At 45.7% G+C, this 27363-nt stretch overlaps 1 protein-coding gene across 5 annotated transcripts in view; it reads right to left on the bottom strand.

The window, feature by feature from the left end:
* Positions 1 to 27363, bottom strand: part of LOC138453513 (centriolar coiled-coil protein of 110 kDa-like) — a 981554-nt gene that overhangs the window by 304732 nt on the left and 649459 nt on the right. For all 5 annotated transcript variants that reach the window (XM_069606429.1, XM_069606425.1, XM_069606427.1 and 2 more), the window contains one exon: positions 22657 to 22773. In XM_069606429.1, coding sequence (XP_069462530.1) covers positions 22657 to 22773 — 117 coding nt within the window. The remainder of the gene's footprint in view (positions 1 to 22656; positions 22774 to 27363) is intronic.

The raw sequence follows: 27363 nt of genomic DNA, 5'->3' as shown, positions 1-27363 counted from the left end.
AGGTACACATAGCTGGAAGGGTATATGAAGCTTTTTGAACCAAGTGAAACGTTTCAGCGTTGATGGAGTGATCCCGGGTGGCATAATTAAAACTATATGGTAAGATGCCTCCTTGCAATAAATAAGGATTGATGAGCTCAAAGATATGGGCAATAAGAGTTTAACACGGGTATATTTTGTGCACTAGGACAGAAGATATAGGAACACGGGCATGAAGTCCTCAATCAACGGGACATTTGTCTAAACCAATTGAGGTTGAGAAGAAGACTCTGGGATAGAGAACCCCCGAGTTAGGAAGGTATGTTATTAATTACATTCTCTTCACCCTTATGGGGATAAGGGTTATAAAGTTAGCAGAACTATGTGAAAAGTGAGAGTGATACAGTGCCCCATTTTTGTATTAACAGGGTACACAGACTTTTAACAAGAAGATAGAACTTTGGAAATGTGGTTTCATCTTGAATAAGATCTACACAAGACACACACCCCTGAAGAATGTCCCACATGTTTGTGATAGAGGGACAGAAACTTGTACAAGTTGGGTTTTTGGGAAACTAAGGACTGAATTATTTAAAAGTTTATCTCTGAAGTAAGGGGACTCAGTGTGATTGGGTCATACGAGTCTACCAAAAGATCAATTTTGAGATCTGATTCGATTGAAGCTGAATTACTTGTGTGGTTTTAGAAATTGATTGTTTGTTTTATGTGATATGATAATTGTTATGATGAATTTTTTATCTTAAAATGAATTTTGTATGATTAATAAAATTTGTATTTACGGTTAATTCTGTCTAAAAATATATTCTTGAGACAGGGTACCCGTGGAAGTGGTGGCATATCTTTCCTTTTCTAAAGAAAAAAATGTGAAAACTTCTTTTTGTAGATATTAGATTAAACTTCTTCCTCAAAACATTGTCAAATGGGCAAGAACTATATACATTTCAAACGCGGTTTAGGCCTGGTCTCAGCACTCTGCACAATATTATTCTGCAGCAGTTGATTGAGGATACGAGAGCCAATAGAGACACTAAGTTGTACATTGTTAAGAAGGATTTCTGAACTCTGTCCTGGAGGGGCAGAGGTTCAGAAGGCCAGCCTAGTTTCTTGTAACAAGGTAACCTATGGACAAGCCAGATCTATCAGGGTAGCTATGGCAGGCGGTCAAGACTAAGTCTCAGGAGGGGTTAGAAACAGACACATTTATTACAAGGCCTTTGTAACATAGACCATATCAAAGGATCACAGTAACACCAAGTAAACCAACCCATCACACTAAATCCAATATATATACACAAGACCATTGGGCCCAAAGGGTTAAATACACGTAATATGTTGACAACCTAGAGGGTAAGGAAACAGGCAGTGCAGGCAATCTTTAGACCAATTTCCACATCAATAATACACCTAACTAAGAGGCAGTCCAAGCCCTATGAAGATAGAAGCCTTGTGCTCAACAGTACATGCATGCGCTTGTGCAAATGGGCAGGATAGGGTCTCTTCAAGGGTCTCTAGCAGCTCAGGAAGGTGGATGAGGCGATGCAGAACAAGTTCCCACTATTCAATGAGGACCTCCACTTGAAGGCAGAGGCAGTTTGAGAGTGCGGGATGGAGTCGCTATTTTGCAATAGCTGTGGAAAGGAACGGGGCCCTCAGGGGCCACTTGTGCGTACAAATGGGCTCCTGCGCTAGGGTCCACCGGTTGGGGTAAGGAGTACTCACCAGTTCCCGACGCAGGCAGAGCCAAACTTCCCCAGTTCAGTCCACTTCGCTGGCAGGCTCGAATGCGGCAAAAAGGACATCTCAGCACCTTGTAGTTCCTGAGATACAGCGATAATTCCCAAACCGGACAGTGGCGATGTCTTCGCTCCAGGAGGACGAATCGACCCAGTTTCACTGCAACAGGCTTCAGGCGCTAGAGGGTCACCAATGCAGCGAACTTGCACAGGTCGTTGCCGCGGCAGGGCAACACGGTAACCGCGTTTACTTCCGGTCCTGGCGCACTCGTCTCACTTCAGACCTGGGAATGCCAAGTTTACGAAATACGGTGTGAGGGTGCCGTGGACACAGAGCTAGCAGCATAACAAGTTTCGAGGGCCTTCTCGAAACGGCGGCGGTGACAGAGCAAAGCAACTGGGTAAGCTGGTCCGTCCACTGGTTGGCCCAGGGACACTGCAGAGAAAGCTTATTTGCAGGGTTTGATGAAGGTGCCAAGAATAGTTGGTCCCACTATTCCAATGGGTCAAAGCGTCTTCGCAGACCTTCTAGGACGACCAGATGCATAGGGGTCCCATGGGACGACAGCAGGCTCAGGGTGCCAAACCTTCCAGCGGGTCTCCAGCGGTTCCTCGACTCAGCTTCGTAGTTGCAGGATACTTGGCTCCTACCCTTTGTTCGGTGTGAACTCAGGAGATCGACATGGTAGTGGTGTTTTCATCCTCCACTTATCCAAGGTTCCCTTCGTGCCAAAACCGAGGGGACCCAATGGGAGATCTGCTCACAAACACACACTCCATACGTGGACCAATCACGGACCATGGTGGTCCAAGGCATTCAGGGAACTCCAGACTCTCTGGCACCCAGGATGTGTATTGGGATCAGACATCACAGCCCATATTCTGGAGGCACACACACAAGGCATGCAGAAGCCCGTGAAAGCATTGGGATTCGTGGGAAAGTGCATGACCAAATAAGGACTGGCCCGGGTTGGTTCAACCTGGGGAAGGTGAAGGGGCAAGATGGCCAAAGGACAGGACAAAGAACTTCGGGGCATGGCCATTTTGGAGCCAGGCCACCTATTTGTGCCAAACACGGTTAACATGGCAGGAAAGGGTTAAAAATAATGCGAACCGATAGCTGCCACCAGTCGTGTCCATGGCACATCTGCACAGTTCATAAAAAGTCCAGCGAGAGTTTCTAGGGCCTTTGGAAATGACTGAAAACCAAGGTGTGCTTTATGGTAAAATACATTGCACAATTGTTACATGTTGCACAAAAGCTGCAACATGAGGAAAGGACTAAGGGAAACAAAGTCTCCCAGTACTGACTGTTTTAAGAGCATGTCAGTTTCCCCATAAGAAGTGAGCGAAAGCCCAGAGGAGTGCAGCTGAAGGATGCACTTCTCTGGCAAAGTCAGTCAATGCTGTCTAAACAGCAGCAAAATGTTTGGTGGTTAACACATGGAGGGAAAATTACATATAATTATGAAATCTTTCCTACCATACGTTATACTGGACGATTGTACAGAAGCCTTTGACATTATAAGCAGAGTCAAATTGTGGAGGAAGCTAGTCAAATGGGTCTTAGGGGCGTTTTCTACAAGTGCTACTTGGTAGCAGAACTTCAGTCACTATCCCAGTGGTTTGTAGATCCCAACTATTAGTATCAGTCTGTACTACTGCTGGAACCTTGGTACTGTGGCAGAGCAGTCATGCTTATCTTAAGAGGAAGATGTGAGCGGTAGGTAAGTACTTTGAATCTTAGTTAGCAATACATTTCGAGAGAAACACACATGAATGTATATTAAAATATAGATTATATTGACACTAGAACCACCTTAAATCACTTAGTACATATATCCAAAACACATAGGAATACTTTAAGGTACTTTTCAAATGCCACTGCTTAGTTGGTAGTTGCTCAGGGTAACGTGTTAAGAGATTTGAAAGTAATGATAGTTCTATTGTATTATCGGTAATAACGGGCACTCGCGAACACCAACAGAAATAAGGTAAATACATTTAGTCTGCAAACACATAAGATATTGAATTTTGGGAAGGAAAACATTGCTGCAAACAGTAATGCATAGATGCCTTTAAGGTATATGAAGAAAAGTTTACTCCATAGGACAGAGTTCAAAAAGACAGAGCCCATGGGAATCCATGAGTGGGGAAAAAGGGCCCACTCGTTCAGGATTAAAGAAACAGGTCCAGAAGTCCAGCAAAAAGTGCTGAGGGTCTCACTAGGATAGGGGATGAATAATAATAAATCTCGCTAACAATGGGATATCCCAGCGGGGGCTTCTAAACATGATACAGGCACTCTAAACTAATACAAGGCTACAGGTGAGGATGGATATACAGGGCAGTCTTTCTAAAATTATTGCTACAAAGCGTGGCCGTCAGCAGATATGAACGATGCTCTCGCAGAGGCACACAATTTCCCCCTACACTCAGTAAAGAACACATCTTGTGGCTAGGCTATGCTGACTATTTGGTGATTCTCGATCGCACTCCGATTGGCCTACAAAATTCATTGAAGGCGCTGATTTGGTTATTCTGAGGAAAATTAATAAATAATAAATCCGTCCAAAATGAAGATCATGGCATTCGGGAAGGTCAATATGGAAAGGGTTTTCTCCTGGTATATATATAATCAAATGATTGAGCATTTTCCAGTTTCAATTACTTAGGAGTAGTCAGTGTCAGGATAGTCACCCCCTCTAATTATACAAAAGAAATGCAGGCATGCCATGGTAAAATTGAATCTCAAGGGGTCAATTCCAGATGGTTTGACCAAAATATATCAGGAGAGCATTTTTCAGGGGCTTTTATATGGCCTCGAACCGAATGTTAACCTCAAGACTGCTTGGCTGTGTGTACTAGAAGGCAACCTATGGCGACCAGTCTTGGAAATTGGAGAGGGAGTTCCAGTACAAGCAATATGGCTACAATTAGGTATTCCGTCCCTGAAAGTTTAGTTGCACATTCGTAAGAGCGTGCTGCATCTGAAAATGTGTTGTGCAGACGATCCCATTGTGAATATTTTAACAAATTCATCAAATCTAACCCAAACAATTCTAGATCAATGGGTACATTTATAAATGAACAAGAAAGCTTTCACCCAGCAATAGAGTGGCAACCAGAGGTACATGGTATTTTAAGCTATAGGATAAAAGCATTTAGCAACTAAATAGCTCTAGAGCCAGTATGCCACTCTGTTTCCATTGCATTGATTGCAAAAATACTTGAAAGTGGTACCGTATTCCTCACTTCGTTGATTCTTTATGAGACTATGCTTGAATCAACAACCCGCCTTAGTTATAATGGGGTCTAGAATTGGTATGCTGCGTGATGAGAGGCAATGCAGATTATTTCATCATTCCTTAGAAATTAACATGTATTGACATTGTGCACAATGATATACAGTTCTTACTATAAGGAATAAGGAAAATGTGCATCATGTTTGGATAATATTGAGGAGGTTGCTTTCAGGTCATACTATGTGGCAGGTATCTCTGATTTTATCTGCGGCTTTAAGAAACGTTTGGCACAAGGCTGAGACTGATTGAGGGATAAATGTAGATCTACTGTGGAAGGAGGAAATGTAGGCCTCGGAATTGAGAAGTAAAAGAATGAATTGTATGGGGGGGCTTATAACAATCTGTAATTCTGTAAAAGTGTTGCATATATGGATTTTAGGATGCAGTTTGGAGACACTTGAAGGCATAAGGATCGACGCGTTTTAGTTTTTGTATTATTGTAATGGTTTTTAATAAGTAAAAAGTATTTTACTGAACATTAAAAAAAAGAAATTTAAAAGAAATTGTATTAGCGTGTTTACTTATCCTGGACCTACCTTCGGGAAGAAATGAGGGCTTTACAAGTCATAGGGGGAAGTACACAGTGAGGGAAGCAGACATACATGTGATGGGGATAAAATACCATGGGAGGGCAGGCTTTTTGTTGACTAGGGAAGAAAACCGGGGGAAGCAGATGGTCTCGTGGTAGGTGGGGGAGTGTACATCTGTCAATGTTTATGTGGCACACTGGCATGTTTACGTAGTGTTAGGTAAGATTTTCATAGTAATAATTAATCTTCCAGACCTGTCAAAGTCAGAACATTTTTGATTTTACTGGTGGATTATTTTTCCTTATACCTCGGAATGGAAACCTTTTTCCACATTCACAGAATCTTTTTTCTTTTAATGGGTGTCATTTCTAAGACTCGCCATAGCGTCTTTTAAAAGATATCCCTTTTGACAACTTTTTGGCAGGGTCTATTGTTGCTGGGTTGCCCTAGGGGCTTCCCTTTTAACTTTCTATGGCTAACCTTTTGAGAACTACAGTACCCAAGGGTAGAAAGGATCTTTGGATCCCTTTTACATTTTATTAGGTGAGACCAGCCAGCAACTGCCACATTATGTGGAGGGCTGGGGAGATACTGAGTATCCCCCTTCTTATTTCAAATGTAACATTTATGTTACAAGGACAAACTTAACTTCAATGGCTGGTGGCAGTGAATTTTTTTATTAATTTGGTGCACCTTTACCGTGGGCTGTTTGCATAGCCCCGGTAAAGGCACTCATGGGTGCCAATTTTACCAAAATGGCCCTGTATTGTTTTTTCGCCATTTTAGGGTTCCATGTTCTTTCTTGTTCCTTCCCCTGGCATCCAGGGTGGGAAATTTATTTGTGTGATTTTTATTTGCAGCGTAATAACTTTTGTAATTGTTCGCTCTCAGAGTTACAGTTACCAACCAATTGTTTTACAAGTAACTTTTTTTTTATTTGTTTTTATTGGTTTCATCATAAACAAAAAAGAAACAAGACAAAAAACCAAGGCACGTGTCAAGTGATGCACCATTCATAACCTTCAATCACATAATGAAAAACGAAAGTCTCAATGTTAGCTCACAGTGTTAAACAATTATCTCAGTTCTCAGGTGAGGTGCATTTCAAGAAACTCAAAAGAAAAAATGTCCCCCTCCCCCTCACCCCCCTACCTTGATTTAGCTCCAATCCATTGATCGTTACTGAAGCGCAGAAAATGTTGATAGGGCAATATTCAATACTCCGAAGTCTGGTCACACAGTGATCACTTGTTTCAAGAGTTATTCAGTTACTGTCGCCTGGGCATTGGTTTTCCATTAGGACTCCTCTGGTTCGTCGGATAGGGACTCATCCTCCGTTGTTAAGTGTTGACTTTTAAAGTCCATCCATAGAGTTTCACATTGGGCAGCTCTTCCGTGTAGGGCGGTCGTTATGGTTTCCATCAAGTAGATATTCGTGGCTACAGCAATCCATTCATCCTTTCCAGGCACCGCTCCGGATTTCCATTTAATCGCCAGAAGGGCCCTGGCGGCAAGGAGTAGGTGGGGGGTTACGCCTTTCACTCTGGACCAGTCGTCTGTGTCCCTTTCTAAGGCAAAAAGCACAAGGTAGATGTCAGCGTCTCTTTGAATGCCATCAATTTCCTTGATCCACCCCAGGACTTCGTTCCAGAATACTTTGATGCGCGGGCAACCCCACCACATGTGCCAGTAATTAGCCGTTTGGCCACATTTCCTCCAGCATGTCGGGCTCATTGTCTGAGACATTTTGGATAGTCTGAGGGGGTCATATTGCCACCTGTGCAGGAGTTTGATGGCATGTAATTTATACTGACAAGATAATGATGTTCTGGAGGCAGCTCTGCACATTAATTCCCATTGCTCAGGGCATATTTCTTCCCCAAAGTCCTTTTCCCACCTGGGCCTCAAGGGCTCCGTAGATCCGTCTCCCGCTGGTATTAGTTCCTGATACATTATTGATATGAGACCTTTCCTCTCCACTCTAGAGTCCAATATCTTCTCGAATGGGGTCAAGTCTCTGTTCAGTTTGTCCTTCCATTCTGCCTTCGTCAGGACCCCTTTCAGTTGGATGTACTGGAATGTGGAAAGGGTGCCTATGCCCAATGCTTCCGTCAATTCCGGTAGAGTGATATAGGAGTCCTTTCTCTGGAGCTGGCCCACTCTCTCCAGGCCCGCCTCGTACCAGGATTGGTATCTGCCCACATCTGGTATGTGATTGTTCATGCCGGGGGACCATAGATGGCTGAGCGGAGATGGCCAGGTGGTGATCTTGCGCATCTCCTTGTTTGCACGCCATACACTCCATATCGTGCTCAATATAGGGTGGCCTTTGATTTTCCGTAGTACCCTTTTGTGCGGGGACCACAGCCATTCTGAAACTGGGGCCGGGGCAAAGTAGTGTTTATCCATTTGGACCCATTGAAGGTCATGATGCTCTCTGAGGTGTGGGATCATGACTCGTAACTGGGAAGCAATGTAATATGATCTCAAGTCCGGGAGCCCAACCCCTCCCCTGTCCTTAGGCAGCATCAGCGTGGTGTATGCAATTCTTGGTTTCTTTCCCTGCCATTTGAATCTTATCATGATTTTTTTAGCTTCACTAAAGAACCCTTTAGGTATTTCGATTGGCAGCATTTGGAAGGGGTACAGGAAGCGGGGGGAGGCACGTCATCTTAACCGCATTAATGCGGCCAAGCCAGGAGATCGTAAGTTTACCCCATTTCCTAAGGTCTGCAGTGAACCGCTGGAGGAGCGGAGGAAAGTTGGCTTCGAATAAGTCATTCAGGGTTCTAGTAATCTGTATGCCCAGGTACGGTAACGTGAGGTGTTCCAGCTTAAGGCCTAGCGGGAGAAACTTGAGATCGTTTTCTGTCGTGGTTCCCTGAAGGGGGAATAGGATGGATTTAGCCTTATTTACTTTAAAGCCGGAGAATTGACCATATTCGTCCATTAGTCTAAGGGCACGGGGAATGGACTCTGCGGGATTGGTTATGTGCAGGAGAATGTAATCCGCGTAGAGCGCTATTTTATATTCTGTCTGGCCTAATCGGATGCCTTCCATCACGGGGTCGGCTCTTATCCTTTGTGCAAGGGGTTCCAGTGAAAGGGCAAAAAGGATCGCAGAGAGGGGGCACCCTTGTCTAGTCCCTCGTTGCAATTCAAACCAACGGGACTATTCTCCGTTCACGGCTATCGAAGCTGTGGGAGATGTATATATTGCCTGTATACCCCTCCTAGTTTTAGGACCGATTCCAACCTTCTGCAGGACGGCACCCAAAAATTCCCACTCCACTCTATCAAAGCCCTTTTCCGCATCGATTGGCAACAGGACGGGGTCCCCGGGGAGATCCCGGGCCACATGGATGAGGTGCAATGTTTTGCGCATGGAGTCAGCCCCCTGTCTCCAGAGTATAAACCCAACTTGGTCCGGATGAACCAGACGGGGCATTAGCGTTTCTAATCTAGCCGCTAGTACCCTGGAATACATGCTTGCATCAAGGTTGAGAAGGGAGATCGGACGATAAGATCCACAATTTTTGGGGTCCTTACCTTCTTTGGGAATCACTGTTATCAAAGCTTTTTTAAAGGAGTCCGGGGCCTGTCCTGCCTCTAGTATTTCGTTAAATAGATCCAAGAGGAAGGGGGCTAGTTGATTGGCAAACGTCTTATAAAAACCAGCAGTGTAGCCATCTTCACCCGGGGATTTACCTAGTGTTAGCCGTTTAATCGCCTCATGAACTTCCTGTTCAGTAATTGGGGAGTCCAGAAACTCAGTTTCTGCGTTCGTTATTGTGGGCATGGTGATTGATGATAGGTAGGCTGATAGGTCTGGTTGGTCGGGGGTTATTTCAGAGGTGTAAAGCTTCTCATAAAAATTGGCAAAGGAATCTGGGATATTACAGGGGGTATGGGGAGGGGGGACGGCATCCTCAATGATTTTGTTCACCCTACGGTCAGCTCTTTGCTCTCTAAGTCTAGTCGCCAGTAAGGCGTCGGCTTTATCTCCTTTCTCATAAAATTTCCGTTTTAGGAACTGCAGTTTGCGCACCACTTGTTTGTGTTCTAAGAGCCGCAGTTCTTCCCTTTTTAGCTGAGCTGTTTTTACTTTTCCTGGGTCCACTTTAGGTTCTTTTCTCATCTCCCCCTCTAATTGACCTATTTCAGCCCTTAGCCTTTGCTCTATGATCCTCCGCTCTCTCTTCTTAGCAGACGCTTCCTGTATTAAGAACCCTCGCCATGTGGCCTTCCCAGCCTCCCAGACTACCTGTTTGGACACCTCCCCATCGTTATTTATTTTAAAGTACTCTTCGATCTCGGTCTCCATATTCGTCTTGAAGACAGGGTCTTTCCAAAGGGTCTCATTGCATCGCCACTTCCCTCCCACGATGGGCAGATCAGCCCAGAAAATGTCTGCCAAAGCCATGTCATGGTCCGACCATGTTATCAGAATGATGTCTGAATGTTGTGCAGTGGTTATGAGGTCATTCATTAGGTAGATATAGTCAATGCATGTAAACGTGTGGTGGGGATTCGAATAAAAGGTGTATCCAGCTGCACAGGGATGCATAATTCTCCATATATCGTTCATGTTGTACAGATCCATTATCTCGGCAAGGTCGGTTCGTCCCCCTTTAGTCTGATTTCTTGTTTCTGGGTTTCCCCGTTTCCAATCGATATCTGGATCAGCCCATTGGTTGAAATCACCCCCCAGAATGACGTGCCCCGTGGCCTCCAACATTATTTTTGGGATCACTTTCTGGAGGAATGCAGTCTGTGCAGTGTTAGGTGCAAATACAGTGGAGATAGTCACTTTCACTCTGGCTATTTTCTCTGTGATCAGGAGGGTCTGACCTGCCACATCAGACCATGTCTTTTCCACCTCAAATTGGATGCCCTGCTTGAGCAAGATACCAACCCCTCCCTTCCTCAATGGGCCCGAGCCCCAGAACTCCAGTCCTCCCCGCTTCCCGACGATGCTTCTTTCTTCCCCTTTGGCGAACTTAGTCTCTTGAATGAGCATTATGTCAATGTTGGATCTGCGGAATTCCCTTAGCACTAACGACCTCTTAGTTGGGGAATTCAGCCCTTTCACATTGATGGACGCTACTCTGAGTAAATCGCTCTTTTTTTGGTTATCAGGAGATGCCATCTTCGGGTACCTCTGGAATGCGTTTCACTACTGGCGACCAGACAGTTGTTCAGTCCTCAAGGCACACATCAACGTTGGTGTTGCAAACAAATTCAAATGGTGCTATCATTATACCAAAAACCCTTCCCCTCAAGAGTTGCTGAGGCTCAAGAAAGCCCAGAAACCCGAGGGTGCTGCATTGGTAGCTTTCGACGGCGTCCAGAATGGACTTGGTGGCAGTGTTCCGTCCGTTGTCGGACCATCAATGGGGACCGTTACCTCACGGTCCCCGTCAAGTATTCCATCTCACCATAAGGGTGAGCCCCTATCTCACCCCTCCCCCACGTTGTATATTACAACAATAACAATAATCATACAAAAAAAATAACATTACGTGCGCTCCCAGGGTCGCCCCGTGTGAGTTCGTGCCCCCTCTTGCATCAGAAAGGTGCTCATCATCTGTCGTCCCCAGGGCACTTGATCTCCAAAGATCGGTCCCCTTAGATTCAGTGTCCTGTGTTTCATCCCTAGGTATCAGTGCTTCCAGTCATAGCAAGCAGGAGGCACGTCCTCATTTTCCATTATCAGGTGTGTTGTTGGGGCGCCTGTATTTTCTGGATCCTTTCACTCTCTTGCGCCTAGGGCCCTGGTGTTCCCATTGCATTCCATCGCGCTCGTTGTCACCGTTTTCATTGTCTTTCGGGCCTGTGCCCAGAAGGTCAGCAATGCATTCCCTAATGTCTTCCTCTGATCGAAGGATGATTTTCCTACTCCCATGCTCAAAGGTGAGCGAGAACGGGTATCCCCATCTGTATTCGTGTGCCCTGGTCCTTGAGCCATTTTGTCAGAGGGCTGCAGAGGCGTCTTAGCGCTAGCGTGAGCGAGGATAGGTCCTGGAAGATCGTAATTTGGGCCCCTCCCATCATGAGCGGGCCTCCGGATCTGGCCTTCTCCAGAATCCTGGTTCTGTCCTGGTATCGGTGGAATTTGGCCAGAACCGAGCGAGGACCACCAGAGGGTCCACCAGCCCTGTGTATCCTTTCAGTTTTGGGTTCATCAATTCCTTCGTCGGCTGTTAGGATTTTTATGATATCGTGGATTGTATCTTTGAGGTCCTTCTCGGTTTCACCTTCACGTTCCGGGATTCCAAAAAAGCGGAGGTTATTCCTTCTTTCCCTATTTTCTAAATCATCCATTTTGAGGCGCATCTCCTCCTCCTTTTTCTCAATGTTTCGTATTCTCATGTCCATTTGGGTCTCAAGAGTGTCAATCGAAGCCTGGTTGTTTTCAACACCCTCCAGTCTCTCTTCAAAGCTGTCCATTCTCTGGGTGATTTTATCGATTTTGCAACCAAGGTTGGAGCCCATGCTTTTTATCTCACTCAGCAATGCAGCGATGTCCCTCTTAGTAGCAGCGTCACCAGCGTCCGAGGCCTCCAGCGACATGGTGCGAGTGTGACGAGCACTTGGGGAGGGTGGAGTGTAGGCAAATCTGGCAAGTCTGTGTCGCACGTTCATAAAATGGACCCAAGGCCAGAGGAGGCACACGCCCCTGGATCGGGGGCCCTACCCTCTGCAGAGTCGCGTGGAGCTGTAGGAACAGGGCAAACGCGAGTGCTCTGCTGGAGACTCGGCTCAACGTGGGGTCAGTGAGGTATTCAATAAAGATTCAGAAGAGCCGAGGGGTAGCCAGTTGGGCACATCGAGGCTGAGTTGGTCTTTGCGAGGCTGGGTTGTGCGTGTCCCAGGGCTGCGGACCCTCTTGGTTAGCCTGAGGCTGGTGACTCAAGTGTGGGGGCGCTCAGAGCGGACACTCAATAGGGGCTCTAATGTATTCAGGGGTCCAGGCATTCAGGGCACAATGTCAGGTGAGGGTCGTAGGTCTTCCTGTTTAATGATCAGAGAGCGGAGTGAGAGGAGGCACACGCCCCTGGATCGGGGCCTTACCCTCTCTAGAGCAAGTAAGTTCAGTAGATGCTCATACGATGTCACCGATGCGCGGTTCAATGCCAGGTAGGCAGGGTGGTAGGCGGGCAGTCTACAGTGCCAGTGGGAGAGTGTACTCTCGGGCATCACCTCTGCGGACGCCCACGGGGTCCGAATTCAATTCTCTGGCTAGCCAGGTGTCAGCGTTGGCCAGTATGTGGCACCTGGGTCTGGGGGTTGGTGGGTGTGGGGGTCAGGTCCAGGACAGCCGTTTCGGGCAACGACAAGGCGGCTGGGTAGGGTGCCAGTAACCGTCCCAGACCCTCACAGTGCAGCCCGAGCTTTGGGGCCACTGTCAGTGCCCGGCAGGAGACATTTTCTTTATGTGGGTGCCTAGGGCGCACCTCTGATGGGGAATCTGGCGGTGCGGTGATCCTGGGGTACAGTGGCGGCTGGGTGCTCCTCTTACAACAAACTGTCTGGGGGGGAGCGACCCTCCCGCAAGGTAGGCCCCGAGCAGCCGGGCTGGAGAGGTCCGCCCCTCCTGCGCTTTGTGCACGGGTCGCGGATGAAGGAAGCCCGCTGGGCACTACCTTCCTTAATTGCGGGCGGGGGAGGCCGCCGCACAGCTGCGTGCAAAGGGAGGGGCCATAGGCAGCGGGCAGAGGAGGCCGTAGCTCGGAATCCCCCGCCGGGTGCCTCGCCCACCGGCAGCGGGCGGGCGAAGCCGCAGTCCGGAATCTCTCGCGGGATGGAAGGGAGGGACTGGGGAGCCCCGCACGTCGGGAGCCCTGCCTCCAAGGAGCGGGTGGTGGGAATCACTTGCGGGTTCCTCCGCTTCGCCGCCGCAGGGGAAGGCTTCTCACCTGGGTGTCCCTGCAGGCTCCTTTGGATCGTAGGGGGGGCAGGGGCCCGGACGTCCCGACTCGGGCTCTCCTGGTCCCACTCGTGCCTCCACTCACACTCGGGCCGAGATTGCAGGACCAGAGGAGAGGAGCGGAGCGGAGGGGCCCAGGGGACACTTCACAGGCTGCCGACCGCGGCCTTTGCCATCTCGTGGAGTCTGCGGCCAGGTTGCCGTAATGCCAAGGCGAGGTTTCACTTTCGCTAGCAGGCCGCCTCAGGGCTCCGTTTCGCCCACGGTGATATCTCCACTTTCCCTGGCCCGATTTCGATCGCGTTTGCCTTCCAGGCGCTGGGGGGGGGGGGGGCCCTCATACAGCTTCTCAGCACTTTTCGTCTGGTGGGGGGGTCGTGAGGCGGGGGCTCAAGTCGCCTCAGGGACCATGGGTGTCGGAGCTCACACAGAGTCGGATTTCATCCGTGCGCCCCCTGGTGGCCAGTCTACAAGTAACTTTTAAACACTTATTCTCTTTTCTTGGCAAATCCTTAAAAAGCATTTCCCTTATTCTTGGAGCATGAGTGTTCTCAGTAGCAGAAGTGGGGTCACTAGGATCTAGGGTCCAACAGGCAGGTCAGGATAGGTTCTTAAGTAGCAAAAGTCGCAGTTCCTAAGGAAGACTGTTCAAACAGGTATTCTACATTAGAGTTAGTGGAGTGTCCAGGGGCTCCAGAGAAGACACCCTAGGAGGATTCCAGCAGGGTGCACAGGACGAGAGGATTCCCAATCACAGAAAACACGCGAAAACTATACAGGAATCAAAAGAGACTTAAAAACCCAAGCTAGCACAGTACCTCAGCACATAGGATTTTGCAGCAGGAGGACTTCAGGTACTGCAGCCAAAAACCTGGTTGTTGAATTCCTTCATCAAGAAGACAGAAGGCAGAACACTGGAAGGACTTTTTCAGCAAGGGTCACAGGGAAGGCTCTACGCAAGATTTTACTCATGGCTGGATGCGGCTCTGCGGATTTGGCGCCTTTTTCAGGAGCAGAGAAGAAGAAAGAATATCGCTGGTTGGATTCTCGTTGTTAGCAAGGTCCAGCACTCCGGCGAGGAGACTTTTCGGACTGGAATCGTGCATTTGGAGATCGAACAGGATGTCCACAAAGTTTCTGCGAGATTCGGAATTTGGAAGACCGCGCACTGCACAATGGCTCGAGTTTTCGGGGTATTGCAGCCCCGCAAGATGTGGGGTGGCTCAAAATGCAGGTCTTCTGGAGTCTAGTGGGTTCACTAGGCTCTGGGTCAGGGTCGGCGTTTTCAGAGTCCCCAGGTCAATTGGAAGGAAGGGCTACAGCAGGATCTGGTTACACAGCAGCATCTCCAGTTGCTGAAAATCGTTTCAGCCGACAATTCTTCATCTTCCTCTTCTGTTTTGGTTCCAGTGGTCGACTACCTCTTCAACTTCCAGGTTCGGACTTTTATGCAAGGACCCAGCCAATTAAACAGTCTTGCATTCAAACTTGGGGGGTTGGCAATCCTTTCAGGACAGCCAGCCTTCCAGTTTTGGAATCTCACACTCAGGCCGGAAGACAGAGGGTTGCAGAGTTTTGGACCCCTCCCTCGCTTCCTGCCTTCACAGACACTCTGGAGCCTGGGCGGGGAGTCCATGTTAGGCAAGATTGTATGTTCTACAAGGCATAAAATAAGCGGCATCGCAGTTTACGATACAATACTGCTGATTTGCTTTTTATTTCAATAATGATGTTGCACTAACTGCGACATGATTTCTAGAACAAGGATTGTAGGTTTAGTTAGCATAGCCTGTGCCTGTGGTGCAGAGCGCACACAAACGAGGCAGCGGCTCCCGGGCTGGGCTGAAACATTGTATGCATTTTTTTTAATGTGCGCAGCCCGGATGCCGTGTAAAACACATGCGCAGAGCATCCCATGTGCCGAGGCCAAGCAAGCAAGAGGCAGCTCGAGACAGTTTCTTAGCCATCGTGGTTGCTGCTGGTAAGTACATGCTAATTTAATTTTAGTAGGTGCTGGGGCTTGTGCCTGCAGGCTGTGTTATTAGTGCACACGGTTGTGATAGCCCCGCACTGATAAATCAGCCTGCAGGCTTAATATTGTCGAAAAGTAGCTCAGCCCTGTTTCTGGCAGGTCAGGCATTCGCTCTGCGACTCAGGCTCGGAAGTTCTGGCAGCACCAGGGCAGGCATGTGACCACCACTCGTGGAATGGAGCCAGGCGGCAGCCTGATTTCAGAAAGTTTCCTTTCATACAGCGCGTTTACAACGCATACAAATTGCAGGTATGTTAACCATCAGGATTTCTTTCAGTTCCTTAAGTAACGCATGAGTTGCTCTTTAGTACATGTCTATATTTCTATTCAGAGCACCTGTGAGGGCTCGCATAGCGCCATCTCAAGCTTCCTGATGCAATCCAATCTTAACTTCATATTGTAAAGTAGCAATACAGAATGCCATATACAGGTTCATGCCCTTGGCTATTTCCCACAATTTTGTCCCGCCTTATTCTTCAACAGGCTTCTTCTCCTGAAACCATCAGCCGATTCCAGCGCATGGTGTGACCTCCATTTTTACGGGTTTGTCACGCTTTTTAACACACGAGCATGAACACCTAGAGAGGTGAGTTACCTTTCTTTCATGATTGAAGCTTCCTGCCTCTGAATTTGTTCCTTTGATCCACACATCCAGCTAATGCCCATCCCTTTCTTCACTGTTTAGGGTCACATTAGACTAACCGTATAGTTTCAGCCTCCTGACCCTTGGGTTTGTTTATTTAATTGATGCCCTTTCCACTTGATGCTTTTTTGTTACCACACTGGCCCCTTCCTTTCTGTGGAGTATATGTAGTTGCCAAATAGGATCCCGATGGAACAGAATTACCTTACTTTGGAACTCCCATTGAGCCATTTAGGCCTTTGATTTTAGAAGCTTCTATTTAATGGAACAGGATGGGTCTTATTTGAATGTCATAGGAGTGGTTACCTCTTCTGTATTATTTAGTAAAGCTTTAACTCCACGTTATTCCCACTTGAAAGGATTTAATATACTTGATTGTGTTTATCGCTGGTCTTAGATTATAAATATGTCTAGAACTAACAGAATACCCTCTTGTTTATATAGAATCTTTGATTCACTGTTCTTTTCTCTGTTTTTCCTTCATTGTTTTGATTTCCAACCATCAATCATCAACAGCTCAATATAGGCTTCTGATGAAGAGGCTCTGCCTCGAAAAGCGTAAAGCCTCACTGTATTGAATCTGTGGGATGTATTTTTGCTTGCCTCCATATTTGTTCATGCATATGTAATTAAAAATACTTGCTAATTTTAAACACAGTGTGTTTCTAGAACGGTTTGCTTTATGAATGTATTTCCTATGAACCATGTTTTTGGAAATTCAGCTTACTAACTTGAATGTAGCATCATTGATGTCGATTTACCACCTCTTTGGTGGATTATAGATAGAGTGCAGGGGACGGGAGGGCTCCTACATACGATCCTCTTTTTTCCTCCTGGTTTCCCTCCTCACCCAAAGCGGACTCCTGTGCTGGAGTGATGTGTGTCCCGAGGCTGTGCTCGCTTCTGACCACAGACCCCGTACAGTGTCCTCCAGAATTAACTGGGGCAGCAGGCTGTCCTGTGTATGTTGTGAGAGCATAGTACAGGTGCAGTGGTCGCCTCGTACAGCACATCCACGATCCGAATTGCCTCATGGCTGAGTAGGATCGTTCGGTCTTTTGTTTGTTCTTTGCCCCTGTTCCTCCCTGTCCTGCACTCCCTTATTCCCCTTCTCCCCCACCTCTCTCCTGCTTTCATGGTAAAGCACTTGCATGTTTCGAATGTCAAGACCTTGTTGTCTTTATAATATTTTTCTTTCATGTCACCCCCCCCCCCTTTCTTGATGCGCTTTGAATCACCATCTGGCTGTATGGGCGCATTATAAATAAAGAAAATGTTTAAAAAATGTTCTTTGAAGCGCAGGACTTCACTGGTTTGCTGCTGTATCGATTTTCAAAGAACATTTAGAAAGCCTTGTGCCTGCAGGCAGTGTTATTAGTGCGGGGCTCACGCTGCCTAGCACTGATAACAGCCTGCAGGCATATTTCCTTCTTAATGTTCTTTGAAGCGCAGGGTTGCAGTGATTTGCTGCTGTACTGAACTTCAAACAACATTTAGAAGGCATTGTGCAGGCAGACCTACCTACATTTGAAAATCAAAAACCCTGAGATTTCTGCGGTCCGTGCTTCGCTGCACCTCTAATTACTATAAATTCTGTCCTCGTCTAGTCCTATATTGAAAAATGGGACAAATGCGTACAAAAATAACCTTAAGGTGCAATAGATCTCTCAATACTTAAAGCCACATGACAAAAAAATACTGTCATAACTTTGGGAGGAGGCGCTATACACATGCAAGATAACTTAGCAGGACCTGTATTTGGGCTTTCTGGTTCAAAATAGCCAATGCCTGCTCCATTCCGATCACTGACTAATAACAAGAGGAGTTAGTTCTTTAACTCCCTCGATGGGGGCCCTGTGGGCTTTGCAGACTGAGCAGCATTGTGCACCCTTTCCATCACAGGCATCTTCTGATCACTGCTGAGGAACGAACGGCACTGGTTTTATTGCAGGCCCCGGCAATCCCAGAGGCTTTATGCTCTTCCCTGCAGACCCAGAGAAGAGCATGAAATACCCATGGGATTCGGAAATTCGCAATACTAGAAGTTAGGCAGGTCTGGCTGCGTTATTAGTGTGGGTTGTGTGCTGTCAAGTGTCTGAAAATATTTCTCCCACCATAATTGGCAGGATATATATTACTCCTAGCCATTTGCTAATGCTCAACCTGGCACTGATGATACAACCTGTAGGCAGGAGGCCTTGTAAATGTCTTTGATGCGCTGGATTGCAGCACGGCCTGCTGAGTCATGGCTTGGTGGGCCCATGTCAATATGATCTTTGCGGTGCGTACATTCTAATGAAGACAATAAAATACAGCCGAGGGTTAATAGCTGCAGATTATCACAAGACTGCCAAACAGCAGAGAACTAAAACACTAAACTTCAACTGAAATCCTACTTTAGTAGCAAGGTAGCAAGGGGCTATTGCAGAGCCACTGGACTAAAAATGCAACAAGGTGATAAGGACACTTTTAGATACCAGAGAGGCCCATGGAAGGTGATGGCCCGAGGACTCCAGCTAGTGCAGCTTATTTAAAAAATGGAATATAAGATTTGTGTTGTCATGTCATACGATTCATGACTGCAAACATGCGGGCATCCGCTAAGGAACCCGCTGAGACTCGGGCCCCTTTCAACTAAAAAGTTTTAAAGGCCATTATGCCGCCCCTGGAATGCAGTGATTTGCTGCTGCCCTCGCTTCAAAGAGTATTTAGTAGGCATGCCTATACCCACAGGCTGAGTGCCATCAAGTGTCTGTGAATTATATTTCTCCCGCTTGATGATTGGCTGGAGATATATTATTCCCAGCCATTTGCTAGCAGTTGTGCCTGCACTGATGGCCTGCAGGCATGAGGCCTTCTAAATGTTGTTTCAGTGTCAACGTTATAAATGAATGGTGCCTGCGCTGCACGGTTAAAGAGGCCCAGTGATTACTGCTGTAATACATTTCATTGTTAGCTGCAACTGTGCCTTATTTGGGCAATTGTCTTGTTGCAGTTAACTACTCATCCCTTTAAAAATAAAGATATAAAAATTGCTAACCATTTATGTTGGATTGCTAAACATTTTTTTTTTTTTATTTAGCAATTTCTGCTAATCAATTTTGCTAAACTAATTTATGCCTTGTACGATCCCTGTGGGAGACTACACCAGCCTTAGCCTCTTGGCAATAGGGAACCCAACCTTTGGTATAGGCCTGTACTACACGAGTTGGTAGATTGACTGAGAAGCCAGACTTATCTTAAGAGGGGTCAATGTGAGCTGTACAACATAGAAATTCACAGTGACAGGTATTCAAATAACATTTCTACTTAAGGTTTCTTATTAAAATAATGATTTATTTAACAGTCAGTTTTAAAATAAGCCTTCTTTAGAAAGGGCAATGTGCAACAACAAGATACACTTCAAAAATACACTCCTTCAGTTTCACTTAAGTAAGTAGATACCCTTTTGGGATGTCACACAAACACTTCCTACATCTTGAGGTGACTTCAATTGCTAGGACACTGTAGACATTGATATATCACTGTAACACTTAAATGCAATACTGAGATTGTGGAAAAAGGAGGTGGTTAGGGAGGGAAACAAAGGTTAACAAGTTCTCTGAACAGGTAAGCACTTTACAATCCCCCAATGAAGTATAGTTTAACCCTTACCCAGCTTTACAAGTAACTTATGTATGACTTTTTGGAGGGACAGATAAACACAAAGTCAGTGGGTGAGAAGAGTCTGCACGGAGCCAAGACAGCCAATGTCAATTGAACAAAGTCTAGGGGAGCTGAGGCACTTCTTGAAGCTAGCACAAAAGTCTTGCACAATGTTATAGAGAGTTTGTAGAAAAGAATTACTGTTGGGCCACAAGCTGGGAGGTTTGCAAAAAGCAAAGCTGCAAGCAACTCTTCAAAGGGCAGCAAATGCAAGTCTCCAGTGAGAGCAAGCAAGGTATACACAAGAGGCAAGAGTGTTAGAGTGGAGGGAGTAAAGAAAAGTTTTGGGACGGCGTGTAGGTAAGAGGAAAGAGTGAGGAAATGCCAAGAGAATTAGGTTGGAGGGGGAAGTCTGAGGGAAACCTACTTGGAAAAGAACAGAGGAAGAAAAGGCAAGACTAAAGCCCGGCTTGGGGAAGGCCACAGATGGTGAGGGTAAAAGCATGTGGCGAGGGACTGTGGAGGTAAAGGAGAAAAGACAGAGGAAAGGGGGTAGCAGGGATACACTACATGCATTAACTAGTTTACCACCCAGCTGGCAGGAGCTATGGGCCTTAATCAGGGGCCTTAAATGGTGAGCAGGGCTAGTGTGCAGGCACGAGTAGGCCCCAGTGGTCACAGAAAAGATCTCCCCTTTTTAGTAGACAAGAAGTAGATTACCAGGACCTACAACGTGAGGAGAAAAAAAAAATAGTATAGGAACCCTCAAACAACCCCATGACTGAGCCAACCATGCCCTCTGGAAGAGGGACACAGAGAGGTTGTGCAACTTAAAAAATAAACAGTTAAACTAGAGGTGGGAAACAAATATCTTGTTTTAGAAATTATAGGTTTACTTGTTGGCTCCATGACTGATGCTAATCCCATTAAATCATTGTTCAATCACAATAACAGTGTGACTCGTGTTGCTCCTGATTGCATTTCACATATGATGCCAAAACTGGGATCTGCAAAAATGTGGGAGCACTTTGATGAATACAGCTAAATGGCCTGTTCTAAGGACTGGTTTCCACACAGGAGATTCTACAACCACGTTTTAGCTCAATGCACCTTTTCTGAGAGGAGAAAATCCATTTACATATCAGTCTGGTCAGGCCCAGAAAGACAGTCCAGCACTGAAGTGCTAGGCAATTCCTCTCTGAACAAGAATACCAGCATCAAACCCAGACACGTGTTCCTGCCTTGTTGGCATCATCAGTGAAGCAAAGCTGTGCCTCGCTAGGCAGAGTGAGCAAGGGGTGTCAACGTCTGGATTACACTTAGTAACTTGGGTTCAATGGGGCTTCACAAGGATGCATGACCTTTGCTGTGTACCCAACTTCTAATAGTTGAGGGACTACAGATCGATTTAACACTCCATTAAAGAGGATGGATCTCTAGTTGTCCAATAGAATGTGTGGTTAAATGGCAGCAAAGGTTGGGAGTAAAATATGGCATACATGTGGGTACTGGAGGAGTGGATGAAAATTATCATGGGGTGGTCAAATTTCTAGTTTTCAATCAAGACAAAAATATTTGAGGAGATCTGAAAGAAGATGCTTGGTTTTTTTATTTGTTAAAACCACCTCTGGTTGAGAAATTTAAAGTGAGGGCTAACACTTCATTGAGCTGCATACCACAAACTTGAAAGCCTATACTCTTGCTATTGTATCTAGTCAATATAGTTAAAGGGTTTAGTCAGCGTCAGCCATCAACAGCGACCCTAGCCCCAGGTCACCAAATTAAATCAGAGTAATGACCACCTGCGACACCCGCCCCCCCACCCCCAGCTTATTTAAAAGGCTTCGCACCTTGTATAATATAATTCTCAATATGAAAGCACTCAATTTTCAGCAAATATATTCTTTACTGAATTGCCAACACGTGTTTCAATCTAAATTCCTAAATTCTTCTTCAGGGAATTTGATACATATAGTTAGTCAGGTTTAAATGTCAACCCGACAAATATAGGATTTCTTGTGTTTCATTAGAAACTTGTGAGGGTAATCAGTATTCTTTCTTTGCTTCACCCTCTTGAATTTATATCCGTAATGAAATGTACAATTTAGAACACTTGCAAAAGTTCTATCGTTTAGAAGACCATTCCAGGTTCACTTCCACAATCACTTGGCCCCTAATAGACTTGCTCAATGCATGCAAACTATCACAGACCAACATCAGAGGAGGCCTTCAGCTGATTTACAAACTATGTCATTCGCCCCTCGTTATGCTGGATTTCAGTCCACCCTTCATAGCACAAACAGATGCCTCTGAGTCGGGCTTGGGGAAGAGCTTTCACGAGAAACATGTGTTTTAGCAGCACATACTATCTATCAGCAGAAAGCATTTATTTTCTGGAGTGCTTAAACATGAAGTGGGTTAGTGAGGCCCAAGTATTTGACAGCCAAAAATTCAAAGAAATCACAAGTCATGCACGCCTTTTCTGGGTGCAGAGGAAGATCGACACCAATGTAAGTGTACTAAGATGGTTCCTTACCCTTTAGCCATACACTTGCCATTACCTAGATGGAAAGTAAATTGCAAGCCACTGTTGATAACCCTAGTGGACACCCAGTTGATAACTTTCTTTTTGGGTGGGCTCCGTAGAATGGGCGCATGTGCGGCAAGGTCCTGTTCCTGGGAGTGGATGGCGTGGCACTTTAGTTATTAATGATTACCAGTTTAAAACATGATAAACATTTCAAATTCCAGTTCATGAAACAGGAGAGAACATTTTATGTCATACAAATGATCAGCTTAATTTTAAATCAGAACAAGCCATACACAATTTAAACGCACCATTTGTCTTATCAACTTCTCTCTGCGGACTTCACGATCATGTTGGAGAATACGCATTCTCTCTGATGCATCCATCACAAAAAATATGTCATGGATTTCGTACAATGTAGCACGCAGCTGTAAAGGGAAAAGGCACATTATGTTGATAATCTAATCACATTTGATTTCAACTTGATATTTAGTAAAAACAGAAAAATCACTTACAATCTACTTCAGATAGGAATTGTCCAACCATGAACATGTAGAAGCTTACTGCGAGTAAGTTAAATATGACTGACTGGATAATTAGGCACATAATCGCATGTACAGGAATTTCTCAAGACAAGTTATTCAGATTTAAGCATGTGCTTAAGAATTATTGCCCACAGCAGGGGTGGTTGAGAGGACGGCAAAACAGGTCAACCTTTTAATTTAAGGCCCCCTGCTTCAATGCTCCAAATATGGCTAACTACATGGTCCTCAACAGACACACACGCCCACCCATGAAATTGGAGCAAGGCTCTGTTCATTCAAGGTAGTAAAACACCGAGAGGGAGAGAGCTTCTTAATTATGTGTACAAATTATGTTCTTTAGTTTTGTAGTCTTTATAGGTTAATGTTAATGGTATTTATACCACGCACCATCACCACTGCAGTGGTCCCCAGGCGCTCTGGCGGATCTGAAAAGGAGGGTGTCAAGAGGGGGGTGGAAAGGGGTTTAGCAGGGTGAAGTGGGGAAAAGGAGAATGAGAGGTTGTGATGTCCTGTTGGCCGCTTCAGTTCCGTTTGCTGAACTTAAATGCGCTTTTCGATCAGTGCCAGAAATCCCATGTACTTTTGTGGCGGGTTATGTGTTGTTAGTTTGTTGTTGCAATGTGGTGAAGTGCATGCGGATTGCTGTGCAGAGAGGTGGTTGTGTGCGTTTCTGTATTTTGAGTATGTGTAAAGTTCCAACCTTTAAGGTATGGTTATAATGGTTTTCAAGCGTTTGACGATTTCTTACAATTTTTACCATATTTGTCTATGCGTTTCTGCACAAAATCTCCACGGACATCCTGTGTGTTTGGTGCTCCGACCTGACCATCTAGTTAGCAAGCTTGCCGCGTAGTCGGGGCTCTCTTTTTGTGACTCTAGTGGCTTGTGCATCTAGCTCATTTCCGTAAATTTCCCTGCCTTTCAGCAGGTGTAGTTTCAGTCACAGGACTTGTCCCTTATTGTCCATCTTGTTGGTTGTCCCCACCTATCCAAGTACCCTTTAGGAGTGGTGGCCTGGGTGGGCGGTACGCATCCTCCCCTGATTTACAATGGAGGGTAAACTTAGGGATTATGTTTTCCTACCAGGGTATTCACCGTTTCATTTTGGTCCTTTCATTTTAGTTGAATTCCTCCTAAATCTGGAGTGAAGAGACATGTTTTGAGTAGTTTTCTGAACTCCAAATGGCTTCTTGTGCGGCGTATGTTTTTTGGTAGGTTATTCCAGGTTGAGGTTGCCAGGTGAGAGAAAGATGATCCTCCAAGTCTTTTATTGTTGTAAGCTTTAGGAACTAGGCAAATGTCGTTGCTTGATCTGAGTGATCTTGTCGGGTGGTGGATGGTTATTTTTTTCTTTAGGAACTCTGCTCCCTGGCCGTGTACTGCTCTCTGTGCGTTATGCACATTGTTTTGAACTTTATTCTCTCTTTTATTGGCAGCCAGTGTAGCATTTTGAGCGCTTGGGTAATGTGTTCTCTCTGTGGTAGTCTGAACAAGAGTTCAGGAGGCGCCAACGTTTTTTTTTAACTCATTCTGACATTCCTAGGTATAGGCTTTTGGCATAGTGTACTCTGGACATGAGTGCGATGGTGGCGAGTGTTTTGTGGGTGAAAGAGGAATGGTAGGATCCTTTACACTGCATGCAGCAGGAAGAAACTTCTTGATTATGGCGTTTACTTATGGTTCAAGTGTTTGTTCGTTGTCCATCAAGACTCCCAGGTGTTTTACTATCGTTGATGGAGTCAGTGCCATACCCAGTTCCGTTGGCCATGGGATCTAGTGGTTGTTTTCCCTGCTTTCAGCTAGGATCATTATTTCAGTTTTGTATGGGTTGAGTTTGAGGCTGTTTGTGTTCATCCAGCTGTAAAGCTCTTGCAGGCAGTTCAGTGTGTTTTCTTCCTGTGTATCTTGTATTTTGTAGATAATCCGAGTGTCATCTACGGAGTTGTAGCATGTGAGGCCATGTTTTTTGCCGAGTTTGATCAGTGGCATCAGGTATATACTGACGAGAAATGGGGAGAAGGATGATCCTTGTGGTACTCTGCAGTTGGATTCCCTTGTAGTAGATTTGAAAGGTTCGATCCAGACTCCTGTTAGGAAGGATTCAATCCATAGTAGGGCTGTGTCCGTGATTCCTATTGCTTTTAATCTCCCGATGAGGGTTTCATGGTTGTCTGTGTCAAATGCTGTGGAGAGGTCCAGAAGGATTAGAGCTGTGTTTTTGTCCGAGTCTGCATTAGTCTTTAGATCATCCCAGATTGAGAGCATTGCCGATTCCGTTCTCCTCATTGGTCTGAAGCCTGCTTGTGCTTGGTCTAGAAGTTGGTGCTCCTCTATGAATTCTTGTGTTATTCTGTAGACATATGTCTTGAGAGGTTTAGCTGGGTAGGGGATGTTGAAGATGTGTCTGTAGTTGGAGGTCTTCCTTGTTTCCTGCTGTGTCTTTGAGGAGCGGCTTGGTGTATGCCGCTTTGAATGATTGCGGCCATGTTAAAAGTGATTGGTTGTAAAGGCTTCGGTAGTATTCCATGGGCATTCCTTGTGTGATGATTGATTTGTGTATGTCTGGGGGGCATGGATCCAAGGGGGAGCCTCCTTTGTTGCTGTTACTTACCAGCTTGACTAATGTCTCCGCTGATAATTGGGGGTAGCTTCGGAGTTTGTTCTGGTGATCGCCCGATGGCTGGGTAGGTCGCATGTTGTAGTTGATCGGTCTGCTTTGTATGATTTGTTGGATGGTGGTGATTTTGTCTCTGAAGTGGCCTGCAAGGTCATTGCATAGCTTCATTGAAGGTATCAGAGCGTTGTTGCATCCGGAGGGTTTCTTATTTCGTATATGATTTTAAAACAATTCCTTTTGTGTGTTGGTGGGTTTTGGTGATTCTGTTGTCGTAGTATTTCTTTTTGGCCTTATAAATGTCCTTCTTGTATGAGTGGATTTGTCGCTGGAGTTGTAGTTTCTTCACCTGATCGTTTTTTTCCCTCCATTCTAATTCAAGTTTCCTGTTTTTCCTTTTCATGGCGCAGAGTAGCGGGGTAAAGCATTTGGCAGTCGCTCTTTTGCATGAAGGTGTGAAAGGTTTTTCCTTTGAAATCCCGTTGATTGTTCCAGCAATCCATTTATGAAGTAGTTCTGTTTTTAATTCAATGTCCGCTTCATCAAGGGTCGTTGGAGGTGGTTTGTTGATTTCCAGTTGTTCTGCTAGGTTGCTAGCTCTGATGGCTCACCAGTTTCTTTTCATGATAGTTGAGAGTTTGTCTGTTTTTTTTGCCGTTGTTGTGGGGAGTGCGATTACGAATGAAATGACGAGGTGGTCGCTCCAAAGGATCTGTAGTGGTGGCGTCGTGGCGATGAGATTTCTGTTGGCAAAGATTGCATCCAACGTATGTCCCGCAGTGTGGGTTTCTCCTTTCACTAGCTGATGTAGTTTCATTGTCTTCAGTTGTTTGGCTAGGGATTTCTGCGAGTTAGCAGATTCTTCGTCAAACCAGATGTTATAGTCTCCTACGATTACCAGGTTTTCCTGCTCGATGGCTAGGTTGGTGATGGCTTCAGAGAAAACATCGGTGAAGTTGGCATCGTATGTAAGTGGTCTGTATACCAGTCTGAATTTGAGGTTTGTTTTGGGATTTGCTGTTAGAACAAGGATCATGGATTTGCAGTTTTTGATGCTTAGCGGTTCATCGGTTTTAATTTTGAGGTGTTCCTTGTATGCTATCGCCAGTTCTCCTCCTCTGTTTTTCCTGCTAATTGCAAGCACTTGAAGTTATCAGGAATGCAGTTGTGCAAGGTTGTTTTGAAGTTGTCTAGCCATGTTTCGGTTATGAATAAGATCTCGATACCACCTTTGCATAGGAGGTCGAAGATCTATGTGGCATGTTTGGACATTGATTTGGCGTTGATGAGGTTGCAGTGGATGTTTCTGGCACAGTGTGAATGGTTTTTTAATCCTTGCTTTGTCTTGTGGTTGTTCTATTGGGCTTCTTCTTTGTTAGAGAGATAATTTGGTTTGTGCTCCATGTGTTGTACTTCCTTGAAGAAGCGATCTGTTTGATTGATTGTCGGGTTGATGATACATTCTTCTGCTTCTTCGTCCTCTATGCTTTGCTGGGGTTGCTCGCTGTGGCCTTGTGTTTTTGTGATGTAAGGGGTGAGGGCGTTGGTTTCATTCCTTCCCCTTCTTGGGTCATCTCTTCTGTTCCTGGGTGGTTCTGGACGGTTCTCATAGCTGGACGTATTAGCGATGTAGAGTTGTCGAGACGGTGCAGTGGTTGCGAGGTACAGTGTTAGATATAGGGATTTGTCTCTTAATGTGATATTCGTTTTGTTGTCTGCAGTGTTTTTCGGTGTTTGTTCAGTGTTTGTGGTTGTTTCTTCCAGAGTCGGGCGCATGTCCGGTTGGTTTGTTCTATTTTCCGTTTCTCTTTGGCGGCGTCCTGCTCTTTGATGGGGCATCTTCAGAATCTTTGGTGGTG

The sequence above is a fragment of the Ambystoma mexicanum genome, chromosome 4p, assembly GCF_040938575.1.
Source record: "Ambystoma mexicanum isolate Mex_15411 chromosome 4p, UKY_AmexF1_1, whole genome shotgun sequence".
In the NCBI taxonomy this organism is placed as follows: domain Eukaryota; kingdom Metazoa; phylum Chordata; class Amphibia; order Caudata; family Ambystomatidae; genus Ambystoma; species Ambystoma mexicanum.
This window is presented reverse-complemented; position numbering and strand designations above follow the sequence as displayed.